The 23,796-nt window shown below is 42.5% G+C and overlaps 1 protein-coding gene across 1 annotated transcript; it reads right to left on the bottom strand.

Annotated features, from left to right (window-relative positions):
- Positions 1-2,323: 2,323 nt before the first annotated feature.
- On the bottom strand, positions 2,324-7,678 carry LOC133916492 (phosphoenolpyruvate carboxykinase (ATP)-like). Its single transcript, XM_062360178.1, has 13 exons — positions 7,568-7,678; positions 7,159-7,423; positions 5,324-5,523; positions 5,071-5,224; positions 4,890-4,974; positions 4,689-4,789; positions 4,158-4,456; positions 3,752-3,925; positions 3,592-3,657; positions 3,308-3,486; positions 3,049-3,218; positions 2,781-2,949; positions 2,324-2,694 (listed from the first exon to the last, which is right to left on the bottom strand). Exons 2-13 carry the CDS (start codon positions 7,395-7,397, stop codon positions 2,551-2,553), a joined length of 1,980 nt encoding a protein of 659 aa, XP_062216162.1. The 5' UTR covers positions 7,398-7,423; positions 7,568-7,678; the 3' UTR covers positions 2,324-2,550.
- Between the last annotated feature and the right edge of the window lie 16,118 nt (positions 7,679-23,796).

The raw sequence follows: 23,796 nt of genomic DNA, 5'->3' as shown, positions 1-23,796 counted from the left end.
GTGAAGATAACCTAGGCTCAAAAACAACTAGTAGGTCGAAGCCTCAGGAACAAAGAAAAGAAAGTATAATCCTACTACAAAGATAAAGTTGTCGTTCTAAGTCAGTTGCCATGTTCGATTTCTTTGGTCAATGTCCTCTTTTGTTTTCCGCAAGACCACATTCAGACTTTGACCTCTGAAGACCCGATGATTTCTTTCATTCTAAATATTTCAAATTCCTTGCGACTCTCCTTGTTAATTATGCATCTTACTTTCCGCCACTATGATCGGATATTGTAGAACTCATTTAGGCTTAGCAATTTGTCCCAACTGTACCATTGTGTAACATGTTGCCATACTTGACGTAGAAATGTGCAGTCCTTCAAAAGATGCTTAGTATTTTTATACGACGTGGTGCACGGTTTGCAACAAATTGTCATTTTGATCATCTATTCATCCTCTTTTCTCCAAATTGTCCATAGTAAGAATCTTCCCCTTAATCGCCAACTAGGTAAATGTTTTGCACTTTGGCTCTATCTTAGCCGTCCAAATCGAATGTGTTTGTAGATGCTTGACTGCCCCCATGAATTGGATTCTATATGCGCCTTTTGGGGTATACACCCCGTCCAGTGTCCATTTCCACCTGATTTGATCCTCCGAAGCAAGGTCACGCTCCACCCTCTGCAATGCGCTCGATAAGTTAATGAATTGTTTGAGTTTCTTATGAGTTGTTAAGTTGTGCAGGCTCCAAATCCAATTATCATCATCTAGTTCTTTCTGCATTGATCTATGCTTTCTCTTTGCAAGCCTGAACAAGTCCAGCGCAATTACTTTTGGGGCCAATCCATCAACCCAACTATCATGCCAAAACTTTGCCTTCTTGCCATTTCTGATGGTGACTATCGTGGATACCATGAATAAGTCCCTGTCTGTTTTGTCATATGGCGTTTGAAGATGTGTCTATAGTCGTTGTACGTCTGTCCATTAGTACTATAACCATCTGACTCTTAAAGCTCTTGCAATTTTTCCTAGATCTTTCAGTCTAGCTGTGGTGCTCCAATTTACCAGTGAATGTTTCTTGTTAACCTTTTTCGAGACTTCCCTTAAAAAAAAAAGCTCTTCTAATGCGATCAATCTTCTTAGCAGGCCATTTCTACCGCAGATATTTTTGCCCAAGCGAATCACCTGTCCACACGTGGACTCCACTAGATGTGCCAACGAGCTCTGCTCCAAAGTCACCGAAAGCCGCACGACACGGATCAGACGGTCTCAAGGTTTTTTCTGACGTGGACGCCGTGGCTGGCCAGGAAACCACGCTACTCTAATATATAGTAATAGCATTTTCCCATTCATTATTCTCATTCCATAGCCTGAAAATATGTTCTAGAGGGCCGGTAGCTGTAAGACTAGTACCTTCTTGAGTCATGGCCTGAAATTGATTCGTCTGAAAATTCATTTTGCGTTTCAACAACTAAAAGTCGGGAACACAGCACTGTTCTGAGATCAGCTTCATGAACTAGGAGCAGATAAAAGAGTTGAGACACACGGGATATGCCCCCGCATTTGTTATACTTCTGGTTCACCATCAGCTGCGCTAGCACATGATATAGATAGCTTCAAGCAATAGCACCCGTGTAAGAAGAAAACTACTAGTGCTTATCATATTGGTTCAGTATTCAGTAAGATCATGCTTGTTCAAGCCTTTCAACATAAATATTTCTATACTTGAAATTTTCAATCCACATAGAAGTCAAAATAGTTCGGCTATCGTACACGCACGCGGCGCTATCTTGAAGGCGGCAGATAAAAAAAATGTTTGTGGTTTGTCAAAGTCAAACCCCTGTGCTGTCACCCGTTAAACTGACATTATCGCTGACCTTGAGCTCTTGAAAACGAACAGCCAAGCAGGTATGCTCATGCCATTGCATCACTGCGGAAGGGAAAGCTCATATTGCCAAATGGTTGCCGTACCAAAGCAGTACTGATGTACGGTGAATACCACTCTTGTTTTATTGCGGAAGCAAGATTTGAAATTCTGACCGCCATTCATTTGCCAGATTTTCTTAATTGGTTCGCGATTCATCCAATCTTCAGTAGATTTGTCCACCACCATGTCTCTCACAAGTTTGAACTGGTCATTGTCGCCCTGATCCATTTAGATGGGCATATATGTGTATGCCGTACAGTTCTGCAATTTCTATTTCGGTTTTGACAAGGCCACAAAGGGCACGAGCGTCCGGTCTGGAGCTTCTTGTAGCAACGGCGACAAAAGACAGCGATTCCAGGCAGAATCGATATCGATTGGTGTTTGATGGTGTGATAACAGAGAAGAACACTGGCCGTATATGATCAAACCAAGCTGTTTCGAACTGCAATTCTGAAAGCAGATAGAGTACATGGGCAAGAAGCAAGCACACACATACACCAAGCCGAACAAGTTGAGTCTAATAGTGCTGGCATATCGATCCAACATTTTTTCGTCATCATCATCGTCACACACACCCACACGCAGTTTTATTCTGAGCTCACTCCATCGAACCGCGTTTTTTATCCAACGATTGCCGCTTGAGATCAGTAGTTGGGGCCTGCGGCGAGGATCTCGTCGGTCAGGCTGCCGTCGTCCCCGATCTTGTAGCTGGCGAACACCTCGAAGTTCTTCCTGAACAGGCCGGCCAGCTTCAGGAGCGTCTCCTTGTACGCGGCCTTGTCTGTCCACTGCGCAACGTTTACAAGATCAAATTGATCAGTGTGTTGTTCTGGAAAATTCTCAACGTCAAACTGGTTAACGCAAGAGAGCTTACGGTGTTGACCGGGTCGAGGATTTCAGACGGCACGCCCTCGATCTCGGTGGGGATGTCCAGGCCAAAGATCTCGGTCTTCTTGTAGTTGGCAGTCAGGAGCTCGCCGGAGTGGATGGCGTCGATGATCTTCCTGGTGTATTGCAGCTTGATCCTCTTGCCCACACCATACCTGACAAGTCACCACCACAAATGTATAGTCGTATAAGGGGAAAGAAGGGTTGAATTTTGCAGCAAGTATGAAGTCATCGCAGAGATATATGGATCATACCTCCCACCGGACCAACCGGTGTTCACAAGCCACCCCGTGGCGCCATGCTTCTGCATCTTCTCGGCAAGCATGGCGGCGTACTTTGTTGGGTGGAGCATGATGAAAGCTGCACCGAAGCAAGCGGAGAACGTAGCCTGTGGCTCCTTGATGCCATCCTCTGTGCCGGCAACCTATCAAAATGGCAACCCCAGAAACAACGATCAGGAGTTGAGGCAATTGTTGGTGAATGCTTTGTCTTTGGAATCTGAAGAAATCTTACCAGAGCAGTGTAGCCACTGATGAAATGGTACATGGTCTGCTCCAGGTTCAGCTTGCTGACAGGCGGGAGCACGCCGAATGCGTCGCAGGCCAAGAGAATGACGTTCTTCGGGTGCGGCCCGACGCACGGTATCTTTGCGTTGGGGATGTACTCGATAGGGTAAGCAGCCCGAGTGTTCTCTGCAGTAAGAGCAATACTGTGGGATTACACATTTCTGTTGCTGAATGACTATGCTTTGGAGACATTTACCGGTGACAGATTTACTATGCTTTGGAGACATTTACCGGTGACAGATTTATCGGTGTAGTCAACTTCACGAGTATGCTCGTCGAAGACGACGTTCTCCAACACTGCAACTCAAGCATTTTCAGCAAACTAAGCAAAACCATGCATGGTTTGCAATGCCACTTGGCAAAGGAAGAGAAGGTTCTTTCAGGCGATTACCAGTTCCAAACTTGATGGCATTCCAAATATCAGGCTCTTTCTCCTGAGAGAGGTCTATGCACTTGGCATAACAACCGCCCTCAATGTTTGAGACGCCGTTGTCACTCCAACAGTGCTCGTCGTCGCCGATCAGGAGCCTATTGTGATCCGTAGACAGCGTCGTCTTTCCAGTACCTGTCGTGAAAAACCCCAAAGTTCAAAAAATCAGCAAAAAGAAGAAATTGCTAAAGGCAGTAAGAAACCGAGAACGCAGATATTGGTCAGTGACAATGACATATCGCATAACAGCAAATTTGTGGCGTATATAATATAACTATATATCAATAGATAGGCTGAGAGGAAGGCGAACGTCAGATGCAATTTGGGCAGGTGACGGCACCGCACGTTCTCTGCGGATCCATCTTACCTGACAGCCCAAAGAAGAGGGCGACGTCACCGTCTTTGCCCATATTGCATCCGGAGTGCAGGGAGAGGATGTGGCGCTTGGGCATGAGGTAGTGCATGAGGCCGAAGAGCCCCTTCTTCATCTCCCCGGCGTACTGCGTGCCGAGGATGACCATCTCCCTCCTAGCGAGGTTGATGTCTACGCTGGTCGACGACGTCATGTAGTGCGTGTATCGGTTACAGGGGAACTGCCCGGCGTTGTAAATTGTGAAGTCCGGCGTGCCGAAGCTCTCCAGCTCCTCGTCCGTGGGACGGATACACCTGCGACCCATCCGGTTACAACTACAGTTCTAATACTAGCACACACTCAAATCTTTGTTTGATCCCCAATTGTCTTGGAAGGCAACAGGATTCCAATACACATAGATTCATGAGACAACAGGCGATCGTCAGGATGAACTTATCTGGGAGTTGGAGTCACGAGCAACCAAAAGGTACTGCAGGATAGTGTTAACAGTGGCCTAATTGGTGGTGTCAGCAGAGCTGGACTTACATGTTGTGCATGAAGATGGAGTGGTACGCCCTGGCGGAGATGATGCGGACCTTGATGCGGTTCTCCGGGTCCCAGTTCAGGAACTGGTCGTTCACGAACACCTGCAGTAACAGGACCAGAGGCCAAGTCATGAGTAACCACTAGCTGTGTGTGACAAAACTGGTAACAGCTCATGGCGCAATGGCGGCAAGATCATCGGACCTTGTCGACGGAGTTGAGGTAGTCGACCGCCCTCTCCCTGTTGGTGAGGAACGTGTGCTCGTCCATCTCGATGTTCGGCGACCCCCTGCGATCAGTGACGCCACAACAGGAGATGTTCAGCTGAGAAGCAGAGGCATAGGTCGGCAGGCAGGAAGGCCAGGCATGGTTCGCTAGTACTCACTTGCCCCACCACAGCTCCTGCGCGGCGGCGGCGTCCTTGACGACGCGCTTGTCCCTGGGCGAGCGGCCGGTTTTGGCACCGGACAGCGTCGCCAGCGCGCCGGTGGACGTGATGAACGACCCCTTCTCGTACTTGATCGCCTGCTCGTACAGCTCTGTGTTTTTTAATCAACCACAGGGCAAGCACGCATTACTCTCGTCAGACTTGTGTGCTTGCTCGCGTACATGTCTGAAGTTTCTGAACAAAGACGTACCAGCGGGGGAGAGGTTGTAGAGGACATGGGTGAACTTGAGGGAGCTGTCGCTGACGGCGATGGTGGGGGCGGCGTGGTGGTGGTGGTGGTGCACCTGCGGTGGCGGCGGCGCGCCCTTCGCGGCGGCCTCGCCCTTCCTGGCCGGATCGCCCCTGACGACTTTCGGCCCGGTTTCACGTGTCAGAGACGCCAATGACGCACTGCATCCACCACGAAGTTGAAGGTCGTCGTTCAATCACAGGATTTTTAGCTTGCAGGTCACAGTTGCTAATGCTAACTTGCTAGCAGTAGTACCGCTTGTTACTTACGCTCTTAATTTAAAAAAAAATCCATGTGTGAAAACGCGAAAATATTAGTTTCTGATGAGGTGCAGATTTGGTTTTAGGATACTAGGTTTCTTGTGGGACAAAGGACCAAGTTGCGCGACGACGGCAACGTCACGTCAGGTAATAAGGTTCTTGGCAAGGTTTTTTTTTCTGGAAGAACTTTCGAAAAGGCAGAAAATTCCTACAATTTATTAAAGAAGTATAAAGTTTAATCCAATTACGAGGAAAACAAGACTCAAAACCATATAACCGTGCAGCTAAGATCCAAGATTCAGCACCATTCAACCTACAGAGTTCAAGTTCTAATTGAAGTTGCCACCCCAATTTGCTTGCGTGTGTATGCGTGTTCTCGTTGCGTGCGAAGCACCAAATCGGCAGCTCTGTTTCTATCTCCTCCATCTTCTCTCTCTCTTAAAAAAATTGCTTCGTGCTGACTACCAGAATCGAGCTCCACGATTCATATGTGCTACAGCATACAGGGAATGGAGATATGGAACTTATTCGATGCGATAAGAACAAGTTCGATGCAAGCATGTGAATATATATAACCCCTGTTATGTCCGTGACTCTGGTGCCATGCATAGAACGCTGGAAAGAACCGTGGATCGATATGCATTTGGCTTGGGTGCAGTCCACAGTGCCAGTGGAAGCCACTGACATGTGAGACCAACAACTTATAATCTCAAATGTGAGTGACAAATCACGATAACATTAAAGTAAGCTCCTAGTCCCACCTCCTCCGTCCCCTTCCTCTTCTCCTTTGTCCTTTCTTTGGTCAAATCAGCTAGCAGGCCACTGTAAGCGTCATTGTACTTCTTCTCCAGTCCTTTGGGATATTTTAGCTTTAGCTACTACTTTGCGGAGTAAAATATTTTTCGGAAAACTTAGGGGTGATAGTGCTAGTATGTTGGGCATGAATAATACCAGTGTTTATGGCTAGTTACTTAAGAAAAGAAAAGAAAGTGTTTAACATCTATATAAAATATAATTTTAATATAAATAAAAATTATATGTATTTAGATATAGTAATGTTTATGTAAATATCTTGCCCCGTCTAAGCATTGCCGTTGAGAAAAAAAATCGATATAAGCAACCGTGTTTACATAAGTATCGTGCCCCGCCTAACCACAGCAGTTGAGAGAAAAAATCGATTTTTTTTTTTTGCATAAGCACTTCTCCAGACAGCCCATTGTACATACTGTTAGAGGTGTCCATGGGTGAGATGCTCAGTTTGGACTGAGCAGTGGGTGACCGTCAGAAGCAGACGTTCCGTTCCGTTCGTTCGTTCGTTCTTCTTCTCCAGCAAACGGCATTCTTTTGTGTGTGTTTTCATTCAAATAGGAAAAATTATCTTTGCCATTCTCCCATGTTCAAGGGTTGGCCGTTGTTAATCTTTTTAACTAAGCACAGGATAAAATCAATTGATTCGGCGATTTCAGAAGCTGTGAAAATGGAAGGAGAAAAAAAAATCGATTGAAGGAGGCGACGAGTGAAGGTGGGCGTCGTCACCTGATGGACTGGAGCTGCTGCTTCTGCCGCTCCTCCTCGGAGAGCGCGGCGGCGAAGGCGGAGGCGGCGCCCTCCTTGATGGGCGTGGTCGGCGCCGAGCGCTTCCGCTGCAGCGAGTGCAGCTCGTCGATGGTCTTCGCGCGCACCGGCGCCGAGCTGTCGTCGTGGCAGACACCGTTCGCGTGCTTCTTCCCCCCGTGCGTCTCGATCCGAGCCAGGCCGTTCGGCAGCGTCGCCATCGATCTCGATCGCGGTGATCGCTAGCCTGCAAAAGGAAAACAAAAAAACAAAAAGAGCAACCGCATTAGCAACCTAGGAGGTAAGAGCATAATCGCGATCCAATTGATCCTGCCATTGACGCCGCAAGGATCGCAGAGGGATTAGACGAGTAGGAGAGACGGGCACGTACGGGGAAGAACGACGTGCGCAGGGTGGCGGTGCACACGACACGACGGGATCGAAGGAGACGAGTGAAGTGGTGTGGGGCGGATGGGACGAGCTTGGCTGGGCTTTTAAAGGGCCCGGAGTTAACCGTGGTTACGTTCTGACCCGACCATCGATCGGCGGTGGTGGTGGTGGTCGGGTTGGGTTTGGATTGGACTATGGAGCTTGTTGCTTTCTTCGTCTTCTTTCCTTCCTCTTTCTCTGACCAGGACTGCAGGATGTTTAGTTGGTTGCTGTTGACGTCGGTAACTCAACACCAAGGTTCATTTGCAGCACAGTTGTACAGCATGGTGCTTCGGCTTGGAAAATGGAATGGTTTTCATGAACGGCCATCTGATTCTTGCTTTAACTGTAACCAACTTCAAAATATTTATGCAAAATTGTTGATCTGCTCCATCGGCCACTTGCAAAAGGAAAATGGTGGGGAAAATTCGTTAATCTTGTAGTGAAGGTTAGTCTTACAATGCAAGACGAGAACATATCCTAATCTTCGGTTAAGTTTTTTAGAGAGAGAAAGGTGTTAAGATAAATTGCTGTGTTTATGCAATATTGTTGACTTTTCAAGATACCTTGAGAAGAATAAAGTTTATTTAAAAAAAATGCTATTAGCATTTTCATCACAGGTCATCTGACCATTAGCATTATCATCACAGATAATCTGACCATGCCGGGTCGGTGAGGTCGGCCCTCATCTTCATCCTATTTCTCCAACCTCAGGAGTCAGGATAACCCAACAAACAAAACAAGGCATACACGGTTGAGCAGCTCAGCATGTCATCTAAAAAATATATACCACTAGGTGTGTCAACGTTTGATCGAGTCCCAGATAAGCGTGAGTAGTGTCCGTGTGTTGCAGATTTGCAATTGCGTATGTGTGCGTGAGATGGATGGATAGGGACGACAACCTATTGCCCCTTCACAGATTTATTCACAATTTCTCCAATTGATCTGTCACTAACTGGAGTACTACTCCATGGTACTGGTAGTATAAAAGCAAGGAAATTGCAGTGCATACTCAAGTCAACCAAAACTCCAGTTGATTATTCAATTTGACAGGTGTTTATCAATTAGCCAAGCCCTCGTTTTCTTATCTTTTCTTTATGTATCTATCGTTTTCATTGATCCCTCCCGCAACTACCGGCCGCTAACTTTACAGAAAATAATATTTATCTCAAGTTTTTAGATGAATGAATGAATGAGGATGCTGCCGGGAAAGCAGGACTGTAGTTATGCCATTCACGCGAGGTGAATTTGGATGCAGAAGCGAAATGGAGGTGTGAAAACTACGCTGACTTTTGGATAAGCCTCTTCTGAAGTTCTGATTTTAGTACTAGCGATTTTCTTCCTTCTTTTGAACACATGCATTACTGACTTATCTATTATATTATTATTTAAATGTTACAAAGAACCACAATATTCATTCTTAAGATCACAAAATTATCACGTTAATCGAAAAAATGGATCTAGATCACTCGAACAATAACAATTTAAATTAAACCGACAAGTCCATATCAAATACAATTAATAATAGCTAAATTCGATATTAAAAAATATAAAAAAAATAATAGTTCAATTTTCATACGGCTTGGAAAGCAAAAGATCTAAATAAAGAGTCCAAATAAAATAAAATAAATAATAATTGAAATTAGGGTTAGAATAGAAAAAAGAAAAATCCATATCAAATATCGTCTTAGAAAAAAAATCAAATTATTATAAAAATCAAACACCTAAATGAAAAGTTCATGTAAAATACATAATAAAATGTTATCATGATAAAATATTACAGCAAAATTAGCCACGGTATTAACGTGAACCACCTAACTAATTTTTATAATTCTACTATATAAAAAAATTAACTCTTAGCATGAGAGATCGTGTCTTTTTGTTTAAGTATATATAACTGTTTTCTGTGACAGGATATGACAGCGAGCGTGGCGAACGGAAAACGTGGTGGAGCTGGATGCGTGCAGTGCATCTCTCCGTAATACGAGTGTTTCACTTGTTTTACGCTTAAGGGAGTATATGACAAGCGAAATGTGTTTATTATTCTTGACCCCGTACTGCCGGGATCGATGCATATATTCTGAGCTTGTCCATGTGCAGATTATCTTCTTTATCAATTAATCAAGTTGCTTGGTTTAAAGAAATCGATTATCAAGTTGCAGGTCAGAAGATCTATGATCGTATCCGACGCTTATCCCGGTCAGACTCCGCATCGGCATGGCATCGGATCGGACCGCGCCGTGTCCGGGCGGTTCCTCCAGGTAGACGTCTTCAACAACCGGATGCCCTCGACGAGGCGGCTTCGATGATCTAGCAGTTGCCAGTTCCCACGACTTGAACGAGTCCTCTCCGAGCAGGAAGCACGCGCGCGTGCCAAGTAGCCACGACGTGCCCGTGCCCGAGCCCCTTGGTATCCAGGGCAAGCGACGCGAGTTTATTGAGCCGGAACTCGAGCTTGCACGGCAACTCCGCACTTTACCGTGGGTCTACGGTGATTCAGTGAAATCGCCGCGCGCGGATGGTGCAGCACGTACGTACGTGTGCGCGAAACGATCAAATCTCCGACGATTTTATGCGAATTGGGTGTCTGGAACGCATGCGCCGGTGAGGCGCGTCGGAGGGGAGGAGCCAGCGAGGAGCAGTGCGCGTAAGTTGCCTATTGCAAATAAACACCCTGTGACAAATTAGATGTCAACTATCAAAAGTTATATCTATTAAAAAGAGTACATCTATTAATAAATACACATCTTACCAATAGATATAACTCTTATTAGTTGATAATTTGATCATATGGTTAAACACCTAAACGGTGTCTCTTTACTAGAGATAGTTATTTTACAACATTCTCCTTTGATCAATTTGATCATCGGTATACATCAAGTAAAAAACTCTATAAATTTTATGAGAAAAATTTAAGGAGAAATATAATATAGTGATATATTATTAAAACTCCTTTAAAACTTAGTAGAAAAATAAGAAGAAAATAATACAATATATATTAATTATTATCTCATTGTAAACTTATATAAAAAAACTCATAAACGAGTTTAGAGAATAATAAGTATGATCTGTGGATCAATATATCTTTGATATCTCTTCTAAAAATCCTGATAGGAAAAATATGAAATATGACAGCTATTTTTTTTATAGATATTACCTTATTAAAATCTTTATGAGAAACCTCATGAGTAAACCTCATATAGGAAAATAGTACGATATGATGTATAAACTTTGCAAATCTCTAAGTCGTCCTATGCCAATACCATATACATATTTTGGAATATTGAAGTTGGTAAGAATTTTGTGAATAAATCTACTATATTATCATAAGATTTAATTTGTAAGGTGTTTATCTCCTCCATATTATTGTAACTTATGAGAATAAAATAATTTAGGGGCAATATGCTTAGTGATATTGCTCTATATATAACTCATTTGTATCTAAGCAACACAAGCAATATTATCTTTGTAGATAATGATGGGTGATTCAATAGAACTAATACCATATGATTTTTTATGTGGTTGATCATTATACGAAGCACACACATATATGCGATGTTTTAGAATAATACGTGGAAGTAGCCACTGAGATCCGTTTTGATGACTCGTATGAGAATGTTATATCACAATAAAATCAGTGTATGATCTGGCATTATAGGGATCAATTATATAGCTATAATCTGGATATCCCACTATGAGCATATCTTGATTTTTCTGATAGAAAAATCTAGATATTTGATACCATAAAGATATCTATAGAATCCTCTTTGACTCCCGCCTAATGGTATTGTTAGAGCTACGCTTTTTAGCCAGTAAGTTATCTGTAAATATAATATCAGGCATGTTACAGTTTGCAAGATACATGAACGTTTTGATGATACTAAGATATAGAACTTCAGGTTCAATATCTTTTGATTGCTAACCTAAAGTATGAATAGATCTTGATTCATATTTAGGGATTGAATGACCATAAGTGTTTTGATGTATATGATTATCCAATAATATTTAGATATTGGTGGACTGATGGATAAATATTCCTGAAGGAATATGCTCAAGTTGGGTCTTTGTGTGAATCCTTGTGCTACAAGCCTCTCTATTTCACCACCTTATGGAATAAAAATCCATTTTACTTCCGTAGGTAAGACATTATGCTGTTAAGCGAAAGAAATTCTTCTTAACTACCACATTTGGTTTGACCAAATTGAGTGTTGAAACACTCTGCTTAGGATTTTTAGTTTGGATCCAATTGAAGGTATACGATAATTTTGAAGATAAATATATATCTATAATTTGTAGTCTTTATATTGATTGATTCTATGAAATCAATATAGTTTATGAAAATATTATTCTGTTTAACTCTGTGTATTTATCAAAACAATGGAATTATGTATTCTCATGACCTAGCGCCTAAATTTATGTACATATTTGTGCTGTGCATTTGGATGCTGAACATTCATAGATATTTGGATAGTGAATATCTGTAAGATGCCTATCAACTTGATGTTGATTTGTATTTACTGACTTAGAGGAGGGATTCCTTTGTTTCCGCGGTAGCTGGCAAGAAGTTCTATTCTTTGTGACTGTACTTCTCCCTCTCTTATTTTGATTTGGGAGTTGAGTAGTTTTGTTTAGTACCTCCACTTTTTCCAGCACATTCTTAGCAGGAATGTAGGATTTGGTGGCACATTTGTTGTCAGTAAATACATATGGTAGGTTATTTGTAATATATTGTAAATTTATGATCATTTGAACTTTGAGTTCAGATTCTTAAGTACGTAGATCTAAAGACTGAATGTGAATATGTGTAATATTCTCTTATGATTTCTAGTATTATTTGTGGTATTAATCTCCACGTAATACCGGGAATAGTCCTTAAAATATTATAAGCATACGAGTAATGAATATGTCCCTTGTGAAGGACTTGAGGTATTATATGATTGACGAATAATTATATCTCATATGGGTCCTCAATGCTCTTTGATGTATGATGTACGGTGGTGATATCGGTACGTGCAGAACGTAACCGATTCACAGATGGGAAATACTTGGCTGATGCCAAATTCCCACGTATTAATAGCAACAAAGGAGGTCGTATGATTGCAGTTGGATGAATTTGGTTTAATGATGCGGTGTGTAAAGCAGCATGTTATCAACAAGATATTGATAAATTACAATTATATGGTTGGTCATGCAAATGATTTGATTCTCTTAATGAAGGATTCAACTAGACTAGTGCACGTATGGTACTTAATATAGTAATGCCTAAAATCAAACAATAATTGAATGTACGTTAATGAACGATATTATCCATGTGAATGGAATTGATCCTGCATCTAGGATAATTTGCTCTAATTTTGATTATTTGAGCAATGAGTTTGACATAAATGTAGTGCCTTATGTATAAAGGATAAATGTAGGATTATTTTGTAGATGCATTAATCAATATTATAGAGTATCTAGACGGTTCATAAAATTACTGAATAGAACCATATGTATGTTCTTGAATGTGTTAAGAAATTAGGTGACACATTATGAATTTTAAGGTAAGAGAGTCTTAAATTAAATTCCTTGTGACACATGCGGTGCACATAAATCTGAAAAATTTAGAAATTAATGATGTGACTAATAGAATTATTAATAATTTTTCTCATTATTTTTAAGGTAGTGTGACCAAGGCAATCATACCAAGTCTTGATTTCATCAAGATAGAAAAATTATTTTGTACACAATATGTGGTACGGGTTTGATGTATATGTAGTACAATTCAGATGGTATATAGAGAAGCTTTACATATCCGTTATTTTGATTAAGAGGAGAAAATCCTCTTTGTTTTTATTATGGATTTCAATATAGAAACCATTCTAATGGATATATTTATAACTTAGTAAGGTACGAGTTGAATCAAGATACAATAGAAAATCATCGATTATAACTTCAGTACCTATATAGAGAGTAATTATAGACAATCAGAGCCAACAATCACTGCATCGTGTCCAACGATTGTCAAAATATTTCCTTGTCTCTTTGTAAGAGTTTGCAAATTTGTTTCCTTAAATATAGAATTTGTGGTGAAAACATCCACACGACACATTTTCTCCTCTATTGGATCGACAGTAGGAATCTATATATAGAAATAAAGAATTTAATATGAAATTTTTATCAGATATATAGAATACATACAAAATTTATGTAGTATTATAGTGCTAAGACGATATTGTGACATGTCCTTTTATCATATCCCTTCAACATGTATATAAACACCTCATGAATCAATAATAAAACTTTTCATTTTCTCTATTTTGTCTGTATACAATCACTTACAATACGTACTACACGCCCCGCAGAAGGCGCGCACACGAGCCACAAGGCCACCGAAGAGCCGTCGAGTGGTGGTGACGCCCTTGATAGGGTGTGGTACGTGCCATGCTGATGTGAATATATGGCGCCCCCAACCGTCTGCCGGATCGGGGAACTTGAGGCTCTGGAACAAGTGACCAGCTTCGTGCTCGACGTCACGTACACACGAGTCATTAGTTAGCTTGTGTACAAAACAAACGGCACCTCCGTCGTCATGTCACACATGTAACTCCTTTGCCTCACGTAGTATGCCACACTATCACATAAGTAGTTGTGAGCACATACACACATGCACAACTACATATACATGGGGTGTGTTGTAGTTCCTTGGATCTCCCCCATCTTGATCCAATTTGACGATGAGTAATATAGAACTATCATATCTAGATACTCTAATATTTTTCGTTATTCTCGGGGAATATCTTCATCTTTGTTAAAGGAGCCCCTGGATATATAAAAACTGCTCAAGATCTAGAATATACTTTAAACAAGTAAGTTTATTTCTAAGTTTAAGTATGATAGAATCCAATTAGAAAGACTCTAGATGATATACAACACCCGCCTATATATACAGAGCCTGGGACCATGAGGAGAAGGAGTCTCAACAGGTCATAAGAAGCTGTTCGACTAGGTAAAATCTATCTAGTCTAGTCATGCACCCCCTTATAATAATCTCAGGAATCAATACAAGACAAACATGACGCAAGTTTATTATCCTAAGGGATACCCGAACCAGTGTAAAATCCCCTATGTGTGTTCCTTTGATTCGTCTACTCAAGACATCCCTCATCTATTCGACAAATTTGTAAGATTGACAGTTCACCAATTGTCAACAGGTGGCGCTGTCCGTAGGGATCATGACAATATGCGTTAAAACATCTACATATGGCATGCCATTGACTTCACTCAAAACTGTTCCGAGGATCGGCTTCTCGAACGAGGGGTTGTACGACAATTTCACCTCCTCGACTAACGACGAGCCGGCGATCAACTGGGTGGACCTGGACAAAGACCTTACTGGCGACGACTCCAACGACAAGGTAAGTCGCTTTATGGATAAGTGCGCCAAGGATTATGGCATCGGGTTTAAACCACTCGGTAACCAAGACGATCGCATAAGCAATGTTCTGACAACATGGATTGTCGAAGTACCTACTCAGAGATTTCCTCCGATAACAAATTCATGATGGATTTGGACTCCTCCTCCACTTGAGATTACCCCCGAAGAAGTCTTCGACATTGGAGATAGGGGCCCTGGTCCATCCACTCATGATGATGATACCGTAAATTCGCGGGACCCTGCTCCAAGGTTCGGGAGCTGGAATTATACTCACATCTCTCATAGGAGAAAGCATGCAATACGATTTGCAGATTAACTTTCCGGTCACAAACAATATAGCCGAATATGAGGGTCAGCTTGCCGGTCTCCAAGTAGCTTCTGCTCTTAGTATCCGCCACCTTCTTGTGAAAGGGGATTCACAGTTGGTGGTGAAGCAAGTAAGGAATAAATATTAAACCTCGGATAAGACTATGACGGACTACCTCGTGGAGGTGAGGAAGCTAGAAAAGAAATTCATTGGACTTGAGATCAAATATATCCCAAGGAAGGATAATTGCCTCACCGATAGTCTTGCTTGCTTATCGTCCTCACGATCTCCAGGACAAAACAGGGATTTCAGATAGAAACTCTCAAAGTCGTCTATAAAATCATCTGATAACACAATCAAAGGAATGATGTTCTACGAGACTTATAACCAGCTCAGGGGCTCGCCACGGATGGATGCCCCAAAAGGAGCCGCTGGGGAACTCGTGGTTTAGCTCGAAAGCAAAGTTTCGTGGATGGATCATATCTGCAAGTACCTTCAGGATCGAGTTGCACCTGAATATGATGCACTATTCGAGTAGATTTCCCATCGTTCCAGAATATATATCCTGATGGACGGCGTCCTCTATCACAGAGGCGCATACGGAGTGCTCATGAGATGCATCTCTCAAAATCAGAGTAGTGAACTACTCGAAGAAATCCATGGAGGGCTGTGCGAAGCTCACTCTTCATTTCGAACCCTAGTCGGGGCTTTTAGACAATATTTCTACTAGCCTATAGTTCTCCATGATGTGAGCAAGATGGTAAAAAGACTCGTCAAAGTGTTGGTTTCATAGCAGGCATGTCCATTAACCCGCTTAAGCTCTACAGACGATCATCTTGTCATGGCTTTTCGTGACTTGGGGTCTGGATATTTTAGGGTCCCTTCCCGACAACATTCGGAGGCTTCAAGTCCCTTTTCATCTCTTTCAGTATCTTTACTAAGAAAGGACTCAAGTGTTGATATAATCAGTCGAATTTCAAATCCCTCTAGAGCTACTACGAGAAAGATGTCCACCAACAAACCCTCCAAGTCGGGAACATGGTTCTATGACATATTCAGAGCAAACACAACAACAACAAGCTATCCCCGAAGTGGGAGGGTCTCTACACGGTGCTCGAGTTTGCTTGCCCTGGACAATGGAGGATGAATGACTCTTCAATAATTCTTGGGATGTCAACCAACTCTAAAAGTTTTATATGTAAGTACTAAGAGTAAGTTTACACTAGTAAATGCTCATATTTTTTTTAAAGTTGCTTGAATCTCGTTGTGTTTTTTTTTCGTCTTCTCTAAACTCAATGTTTGGCATCTATGAGACAGGTACACCGGTGGTAAGCTGCAATCTGGGTACTGCTACTTACCACACGCACCTGGATAAGCTCAGATAAGGTCACACGAGAACCGACTTCAGGAAACAAGAGTTTCTATGACTAAAGGGGAAGTATGAATGTTCAATTCTTTTCCCTTACCCGGCTATCTAATTTATAATGGCCGTTTGATAGTTTTATCTTATTATCTTTGACTGTCTATCTGAGCTTTCTTCCTAGATAACCAGTCAGGGCTGGATGAATATTATATACCAAGAGCTAACGACAACATATTGTGTGTGTGCTAAAGCGACCTCTGTATGGAGACGATGTTCTAAGTTATGACCTCGCATGATATGACAAATGTTCCCTATTGCTTTCTTGAGTTCTACCTCTCACTCATGTCGGACCTAGGGTTTACCTGATTAAGCTCCCTGATTAGTAACGAAGTCATCCTACTCTAGCCAGAGGAAGAAGCGAGTAACACTAAGCATGTTAGGTTGTCGGTATCTCGGTATCAAGTTCCCAAGAAGTCCCACCATTTTTATTTACATTCTTTTTTGTTTTTACAAACAAGAGAATATTTTTTTTTATTTTCAGGCACATGATATAGAAAAAAGCCTAAATGGACTCAATGATTCTCTGACTAGTCACCACGGCGGTTCCGAGTGGCTACTTGGAACTATGATCTTTTGCTCTAGGGTCCTACCATATTTTCTGTTCGGGATCTCTTCCAGCACATGCGGAGGCTGTTGGTACGAAATAATAGGAGAGCTGACGCATTACACCGACAAATACGCTCAGCTTCCAAATGTCATCTTGATCTTTTGCTAGAAAAGGAGAAACTATTCTTTTATCACCACACGGAACCTCCACCATGATGGTTCAACTTTCAAAAAACCCACCAACCAAAGTGCCAGATTTTCTCCAACCTTCTTGGAATCTCGAGGAGTTAGAATGATACTTACCGGTTGATCCGGATTTATTACTTAGATGAGGTCCCTACTTGGAGGCTCACGGAGCTACCCGGAGAAGGCCTAATATCTCGACTAGATGGCCTAATGACAACCAGGAACCCGAATAGACGTACATCCTACTTGGAAGCCCGGATTATCACTTGGAGAGGTAGCCTGTCGAAATGTCTTCCTTGGCTATGCTAAGTTTCTGGATCCATCAAATCCTCATTTCAAGTACCGGTGGAGGGATTGACAATGAGTAGTATAGAACTATTATATCCAGATATCCCAATGTCTTTTGTTATTCTCAGGGCATATCTTAATCTCTAGGAAAGATGTTCCTAGACGTATAAAAATTGCCCACAAATTCCAAGATATCTTTTAAATAAAGGAAATTTATCCCTAAGTTTAAGGATGACAGAATCCTAAAAAAAAATCTAAAGGATGTACGCCCTCTATATATACGGAGCCTAGAGACCTTGCAGAGGAGTCTCTACAAGTCATTATAAGCTACTTGACTATATTAAATCTATCTAGGCTAGCCATACATTCCATTGTAACAATCTTAGAGATCAAAATAAGACAAATATGACATAGCGTTATTATTCTAAAGGAGGCATGAACTCATCTGAAACCCTCTCTGTGTATTCCTTTGAGTCATCTACTTGAGGCATCTCTCATCTATTCTATAAATTCGTAAGATAATCGTCGATACATCGGATGCGTAGAATCCCGAAAAGAAGTCTATACGGTTGTCTGCATCCACTGATATAGTCTAGTCTGATGGATGTAAATATACGATCTTAACCTGACTCGAGAAGCTCGATAGCTTCACTTCACAGCCTGTGCAACTTGCATCCGCTTATGCAGACAAATCTATTTGTTAGTATCATAAAATCATCTTTTATACGAGTGAATAATCATAATCTCAATTTTATATCCGCTCATACCATCTTAGATTCAGTGAATCAAATAAAAACTTATTTTAACCTATCAAACAAATAAAACTAATTAATTTTTTTAAATAAATATGACTGTTCACCCTGATTTTTCTCCGTATCTTTCTTTGTACGATGCAACTCGGGAATTAACACACGTAGCGGCAGGTTTGCCCTTTTGGTTTGGAGGCGCAACTAGGGGAGGCTCTGCTCTGCCAGTCGTACTAGCACACGTCGTTCAAAAAAAAAAGGGTCGCACTCGCACAGCTTGCGCTACATGCTGATCCTACTCCCTAGTAGCAGTGACAATTCAACACAAGAACGCTAGCACTCGGTACGTTTCGCTGGCGATAAAAGGATGCAGCTTTTCGGGCGGGGTGAGTGCCTTCTCGTGGACCTGCTATTTTGTGGTTGCCCAATGGATGATTTACCAATTTTATAAAGTGGATTGGTACTGCGAAACCTTCTCTCTTTTCCTACCTCCACAAGCCTCGTTTTCTCCGGGTATGCATCGTCTAGTGCGGCAGCTTTGGAGAACGGTCTCGTGGTTTGCGTGCCTCGCGCTGTTGTTATTGAGCGCTAGTGGGGAGAGGAGCATCCAGCCATCCAGGTGACTGATTGCTCGCCCCATCGTCACCGGAACGCTCCCCCGGGCGAACGCACTGACCTTAATAATTCTGCACCTAGAGAAAGTAAGCAGAAAATCCTTGGAAAAAGGATAAATAAATAAATAGATAAAGTAGATGAGCAAGGACAACAACTTCATTGAATAACCTGAAGTGTAAAAGGAGGCGCCATATTTCTCGGTGTGTTGATGGCTCGACATCGATTAGATTGTAGATGGCAGGGTACTTGGGCAGCCTTTTTCTCTAGCCGACCGGTGGCGGTCTGCCGCGGTGGTGCCTCCCCCGGGCAGGGCCTCGGGTGCGCTTGCGAATCTTCAGACGGAATCAATTCGTTCACATGCATCGATCAAACGAGTTACCTTACAGGAGCGCGGAGTGGCTCGGTCAGTGATCTCGGTGAAAGGGACGTGCGCGCGCAGAGGGCGTAACCAAGGGAGGCCGAATGATATAGCCGAACCCAAGGCAAGGCTTGCGGAGCAAAAGGAAACGACGACGCACAATGAGGAAATGGTTTAGCGTAGCGGTTAGTCAGGAGCGAGAGGAGACTCGTCGCTATTCAGAGTAGCCCTGTACGTACACTGGTAGCCCTGTACGTACTCCAGTGACCAGTGTCCAGCAGTTCAGCCTTGCTGCTTGGCGCCCGCATGCTAGGTGCTAGTGATCTTCTCGTGGAAACGGTGGGCGGCTGGGCGCGACCTGACACCTGACCATGTAAAAGTAAAGCATACACCTACAGACGCAGTATCCTGCTTGATATTTTCCCGGATTTACCAAACCGGGGCACTTCCCGTTGTTCATTCTCCGGATTAGACGTTGGTGCCTTGCATTTTTTTCCCGGGAAGCTTTATTGACTTATATTATTATAACAAGAGATATATAAGTCGTTATTGATTTTTGCATGTCAAAGTGCACACAGTCCAAAAATAAAAGAGAACATAAAAAAACATTAAGAGACGGAAACAGAAGCAACATATATATTTCTCTTGAGATTATAAAGTTTGAATCCGTAGTCTAGAACCCAACAAGTCTGGTGAAGAATCTGACTCTATGCTCTAGTAGCTGGCATGCGGTAGAAGTTATTTATCGAGATTCTAGTTGAAATAGTACATACTAAGTATGGAACCAACACATATAAAACTAGTATATTAGCTTTTAAACATTTACTAAAACCTATAACCAGCTTCCCATCATATGCCACACTTCGTTGGTTTGCCTTGCATGGTATGGTTATTCGTAGAAATGTCAGCGTCAGTGGCTACGATGTGGCACGGCAGCTTCCGCTGCTTGTGTTAGCGTGTACCGAAGCTAGTGGCTACACATAGCCAAGAGACACACTTGAGCTGCTGTCACGTTCCTAGTGAATCCAGCGATCAAATCACATAAAGACAAATCCACTCAACCGAGAGTTCAACTGCAAACATCACAGAAGTATTCAAGTCTACAGGTTCAATGAAGATACAGTGAAGAGGAGAAGGAGGCTAGAGCTGGATTGGAGCCGTAGATGGGGAGAGCAGAGGAGTGGGAAGTAGAGCAGCAGTGAGGGAATGAGATCAGAGAAGGAGAGCTCGGGGGAGGAAGAAGACCGGAGGAAGAAGAGAGTGTGTTCCAGGTTGTATTCTTCTACGATTGCTCTCTGATGTTGAACGGCTCATATATGTCGACTAGCTTCCAGCCGAGTGGGCCACTCTGGCCTGTTGCAGCCTATCTGAAGCTCATGCTCCGGCCCAGTCCGTGACAGCTGCGCCTTACCTAATCAGCGGTGTACCGGGGGAGGTGAAATGCGTTAATTTGCTCGCTGTCTGCGTCGAGTCCAGCAGAAATGAATATTGTTGGATTCCATCAAATCCAAACGATGATGCCTAATTGCCAAACACCGAGATAACCAAGGCAGCATCTCTTCTACTCCTGCATAAATTTATCATCGCCTGGGACATTGGTAGGACCCTGTATATATTGTACTTGAACAAAATACTAGCGTCTAATAATTTCTCAAGCACATAAAATGGTGCGATTATGGAAGATAGCCAGTGTTGAGTGTTGACAGGGTACAGTGGAAGAGTTTACCTGAAGAAACGTCGCAACAAAATCTTGATCTGAAGTGTAGGTATTCAGAAACTAGGCGACTATTTGTCGCAAGGCAGTAGTGTTGAACTAGGATTGTGGCGAGAACCGGCCTCACGCCGGCACATGCACACGCTTGCCAGTTGCTTCTTGGTGCTCACAACTCAATCTTCAACGGATTCTAGTGGACATTGGCCCATCGTGCCGTCTGATCGACTGATTCTCACTTTCTCAGGAAATCTGTGGTCAGGCAACTTGTCAATGCCCGTTTTACGAGGTGCGAATCAACCGTGCAAACAGGAAGGACACCGCACACGAACCAAGCAGAAAATGTCTTGTCGAAACTTATGGAGACACCGCAGACAAAGCAGCTGGGTCCGTTTTGCTCCATTAGCATGCACCGGGTCGCATCCCCAGGTTTTCTGCAGATTTCTCCAGTCAGCAGCCAGCGGCCCAGGCCATCTGCCCTCACCTTGCGATTTTTTTATATATTTTTAATATTTGTAAAATTATATGTCTGTTTTAAAATTTTATAATAATAAGTTATGTCGCCCGTTCGTCAGATGAAAATAAGATCTCGTCTTATGAACGAGTGACAACTTATGAGCCCGTCGATCAAAATAAAAAAATGGCAGTGATGTGTCACATGTCGTCTGTTCACCGGACGAGACTTTGGTGTCGCCCGGTGGTGACACCTTTGTCTCCCACAGTAAACGAATGTTGCCGAATTTAATTTTATTTGCGATAGAATAGACGTCCGTGCGTCATAATTTTTTATTGTCGATTCGTCCAGTGCCACTAGATGTTTGTGTGATATTTTAGATAACTGGATTTGATGAAAACAGAAAGTTAAACACGGTGATTTTCATGGAAGCTACGACATACACTGTAGCATGTATGTTACACGATTATTCTAACCTAAATAAGTACCGTATCTAAACCTAATATGTCTTAGAGAATGTAAATACTTGATTACAACATCTGATTTATTGAATGCAACGTGAGTACTTTTCCTTCCCCACCGCTTCCGGTCCTTCCTCATGTCCCCAACGTGTCCTCTCTCTCTCTCTCTCTCTCTCTCTCTCTCTCTCTCTCTCTCTCTCTCTCTCCCCTTCACGAGCCCCCGTCATCATGCGGTTATGCTTCTCTCTTATCTTCTGCTACTCCTCCTAAATGCGCTTGTGTGTAGATCCATCCTCTTGTTATTTTTCCAGACAGTTTTAGTTGGAACCGTCTGTGACACCATTTGCACAGATAGCTCTGAATAGGCATCTGACAGGGGCATCCTCACTATATCATTTATGTAGTAGTGGAGCTTAGCCTTTGTAATAGGTGAGAGTTTTTTTGTGAGAAATATACTTTATAATTTGCCTAAAAGAGGGTTAACCTTTGCAAAAAATGAAGTGCATGTTTCCTCCGATGCTTGTGTTCATCTCCTTCTAATTTTCTTCTATTGGCTTCCTTACTTTGTTATGAGTTTTTCCTTTTTAGTTGAGGTTTTTTTTCGGTTGGGGAGCTAAGATTTTCCTATCTTGGAAAGTTGTCTTTATTGTTGCTAGAGGTAAAACTCATATACAATTGTATACATGTGGGCCTTGAATTCCCTTACATCTAGATCATCAACTTGAAGAACTTTTTCTTCCGGTGATCTTTACTTTGGATCAAAGGTTTCTTCCATTAAGTTGCAATCTTTATGTGGCAATGACTCGTAGGATGAGTGTTAATGGAATCTAGTATTCATCTACATCCACGAGAGCCAAGCTTTCCTTGAGAATCTTTTATTGCAGCTTATCTGTCTTAAGTTTTTGCTTTCGCTTTTGGTTTTGAGGTGTGTTGGATGACAAAATAGGAGAAGACCATCAAAAAAATTTGTGAGGTGCCTATTCACCCCCTCTAGTCACCGTTCTCGATCCTACACAGCCAAATGACTCATGCACCACCTACTCTGCAGATCTGCCAACGCATGTCCCATCATGCCATCGTCCATTCCATTTTGCAAATCCAGAATAGCCGCTTATTGTTTCCATCAACCCTAATAGCAGTCAGGATCTGTCCCTTATACATGTCGGTGAGGAAAATGTTGTCGATATAGAGGATAAGCCGATATTGCTCGAAAGCTTTGATACATGGTCCTAATGCGAAGAAGCATCGCTTTAGGACATACTTGCTAGGTTGGGACAACAATATGTACTAATCAATGTCGTAATATGTTTCTGGGTTGTTTTGAGCAATGGTTTGCAACAAGTGTAGAAGATTATTATATGGCGCTTTGTAGGTCCCAAACCTCATCTCAAACGACCTTTTTGTAGTTGATAGTGTACTTGTACACCACCTCAATTCGTCAGATTATGGACCCTGATTCATAGTTCATGTTGTTCATAATCTGGAGGTACATCACATTAGTGACAAAGGTTGAGGTGATGTTCCTGTTGCTGGGCTCAAGTTCGTCCATCGTGCAAGTGTGGTCCACCACAATCGACACCTCCCAATACTCAGCTCACTTCTCCTTGAATCCATGCACCCGCCACATGCAACCCTCCTTCACGCACTTCACACCATATTCCTTCTTGATTGATTTGATA

Source organism: Phragmites australis, chromosome 4 (assembly GCF_958298935.1).
Source record: "Phragmites australis chromosome 4, lpPhrAust1.1, whole genome shotgun sequence".
Classification (NCBI taxonomy): domain Eukaryota; kingdom Viridiplantae; phylum Streptophyta; class Magnoliopsida; order Poales; family Poaceae; genus Phragmites; species Phragmites australis.
Note: the sequence above shows the minus strand (reverse complement) of the source record. Positions and strands in the feature narration are given on the sequence as shown.

Excerpts from the sequence above, each read along its gene's own strand:
- LOC133916492 (XM_062360178.1), bottom strand. The coding sequence starts at position 7,397 with ATGGCGACGCTGCCGAACGGCCTGGCTCGGATCGAGACGCACGGGGGG. Across the intron at positions 3,926-4,157 it reads CCTCTTCTTTGGGCTGTCAG|GTACTGGAAAGACGACGCTG; the intron begins GTAAGATGGATC and ends TTTTCACGACAG. Across the intron at positions 3,658-3,751 it reads TGCCATCAAGTTTGGAACTG|TGTTGGAGAACGTCGTCTTC; the intron begins GTAATCGCCTGA and ends CTTGAGTTGCAG.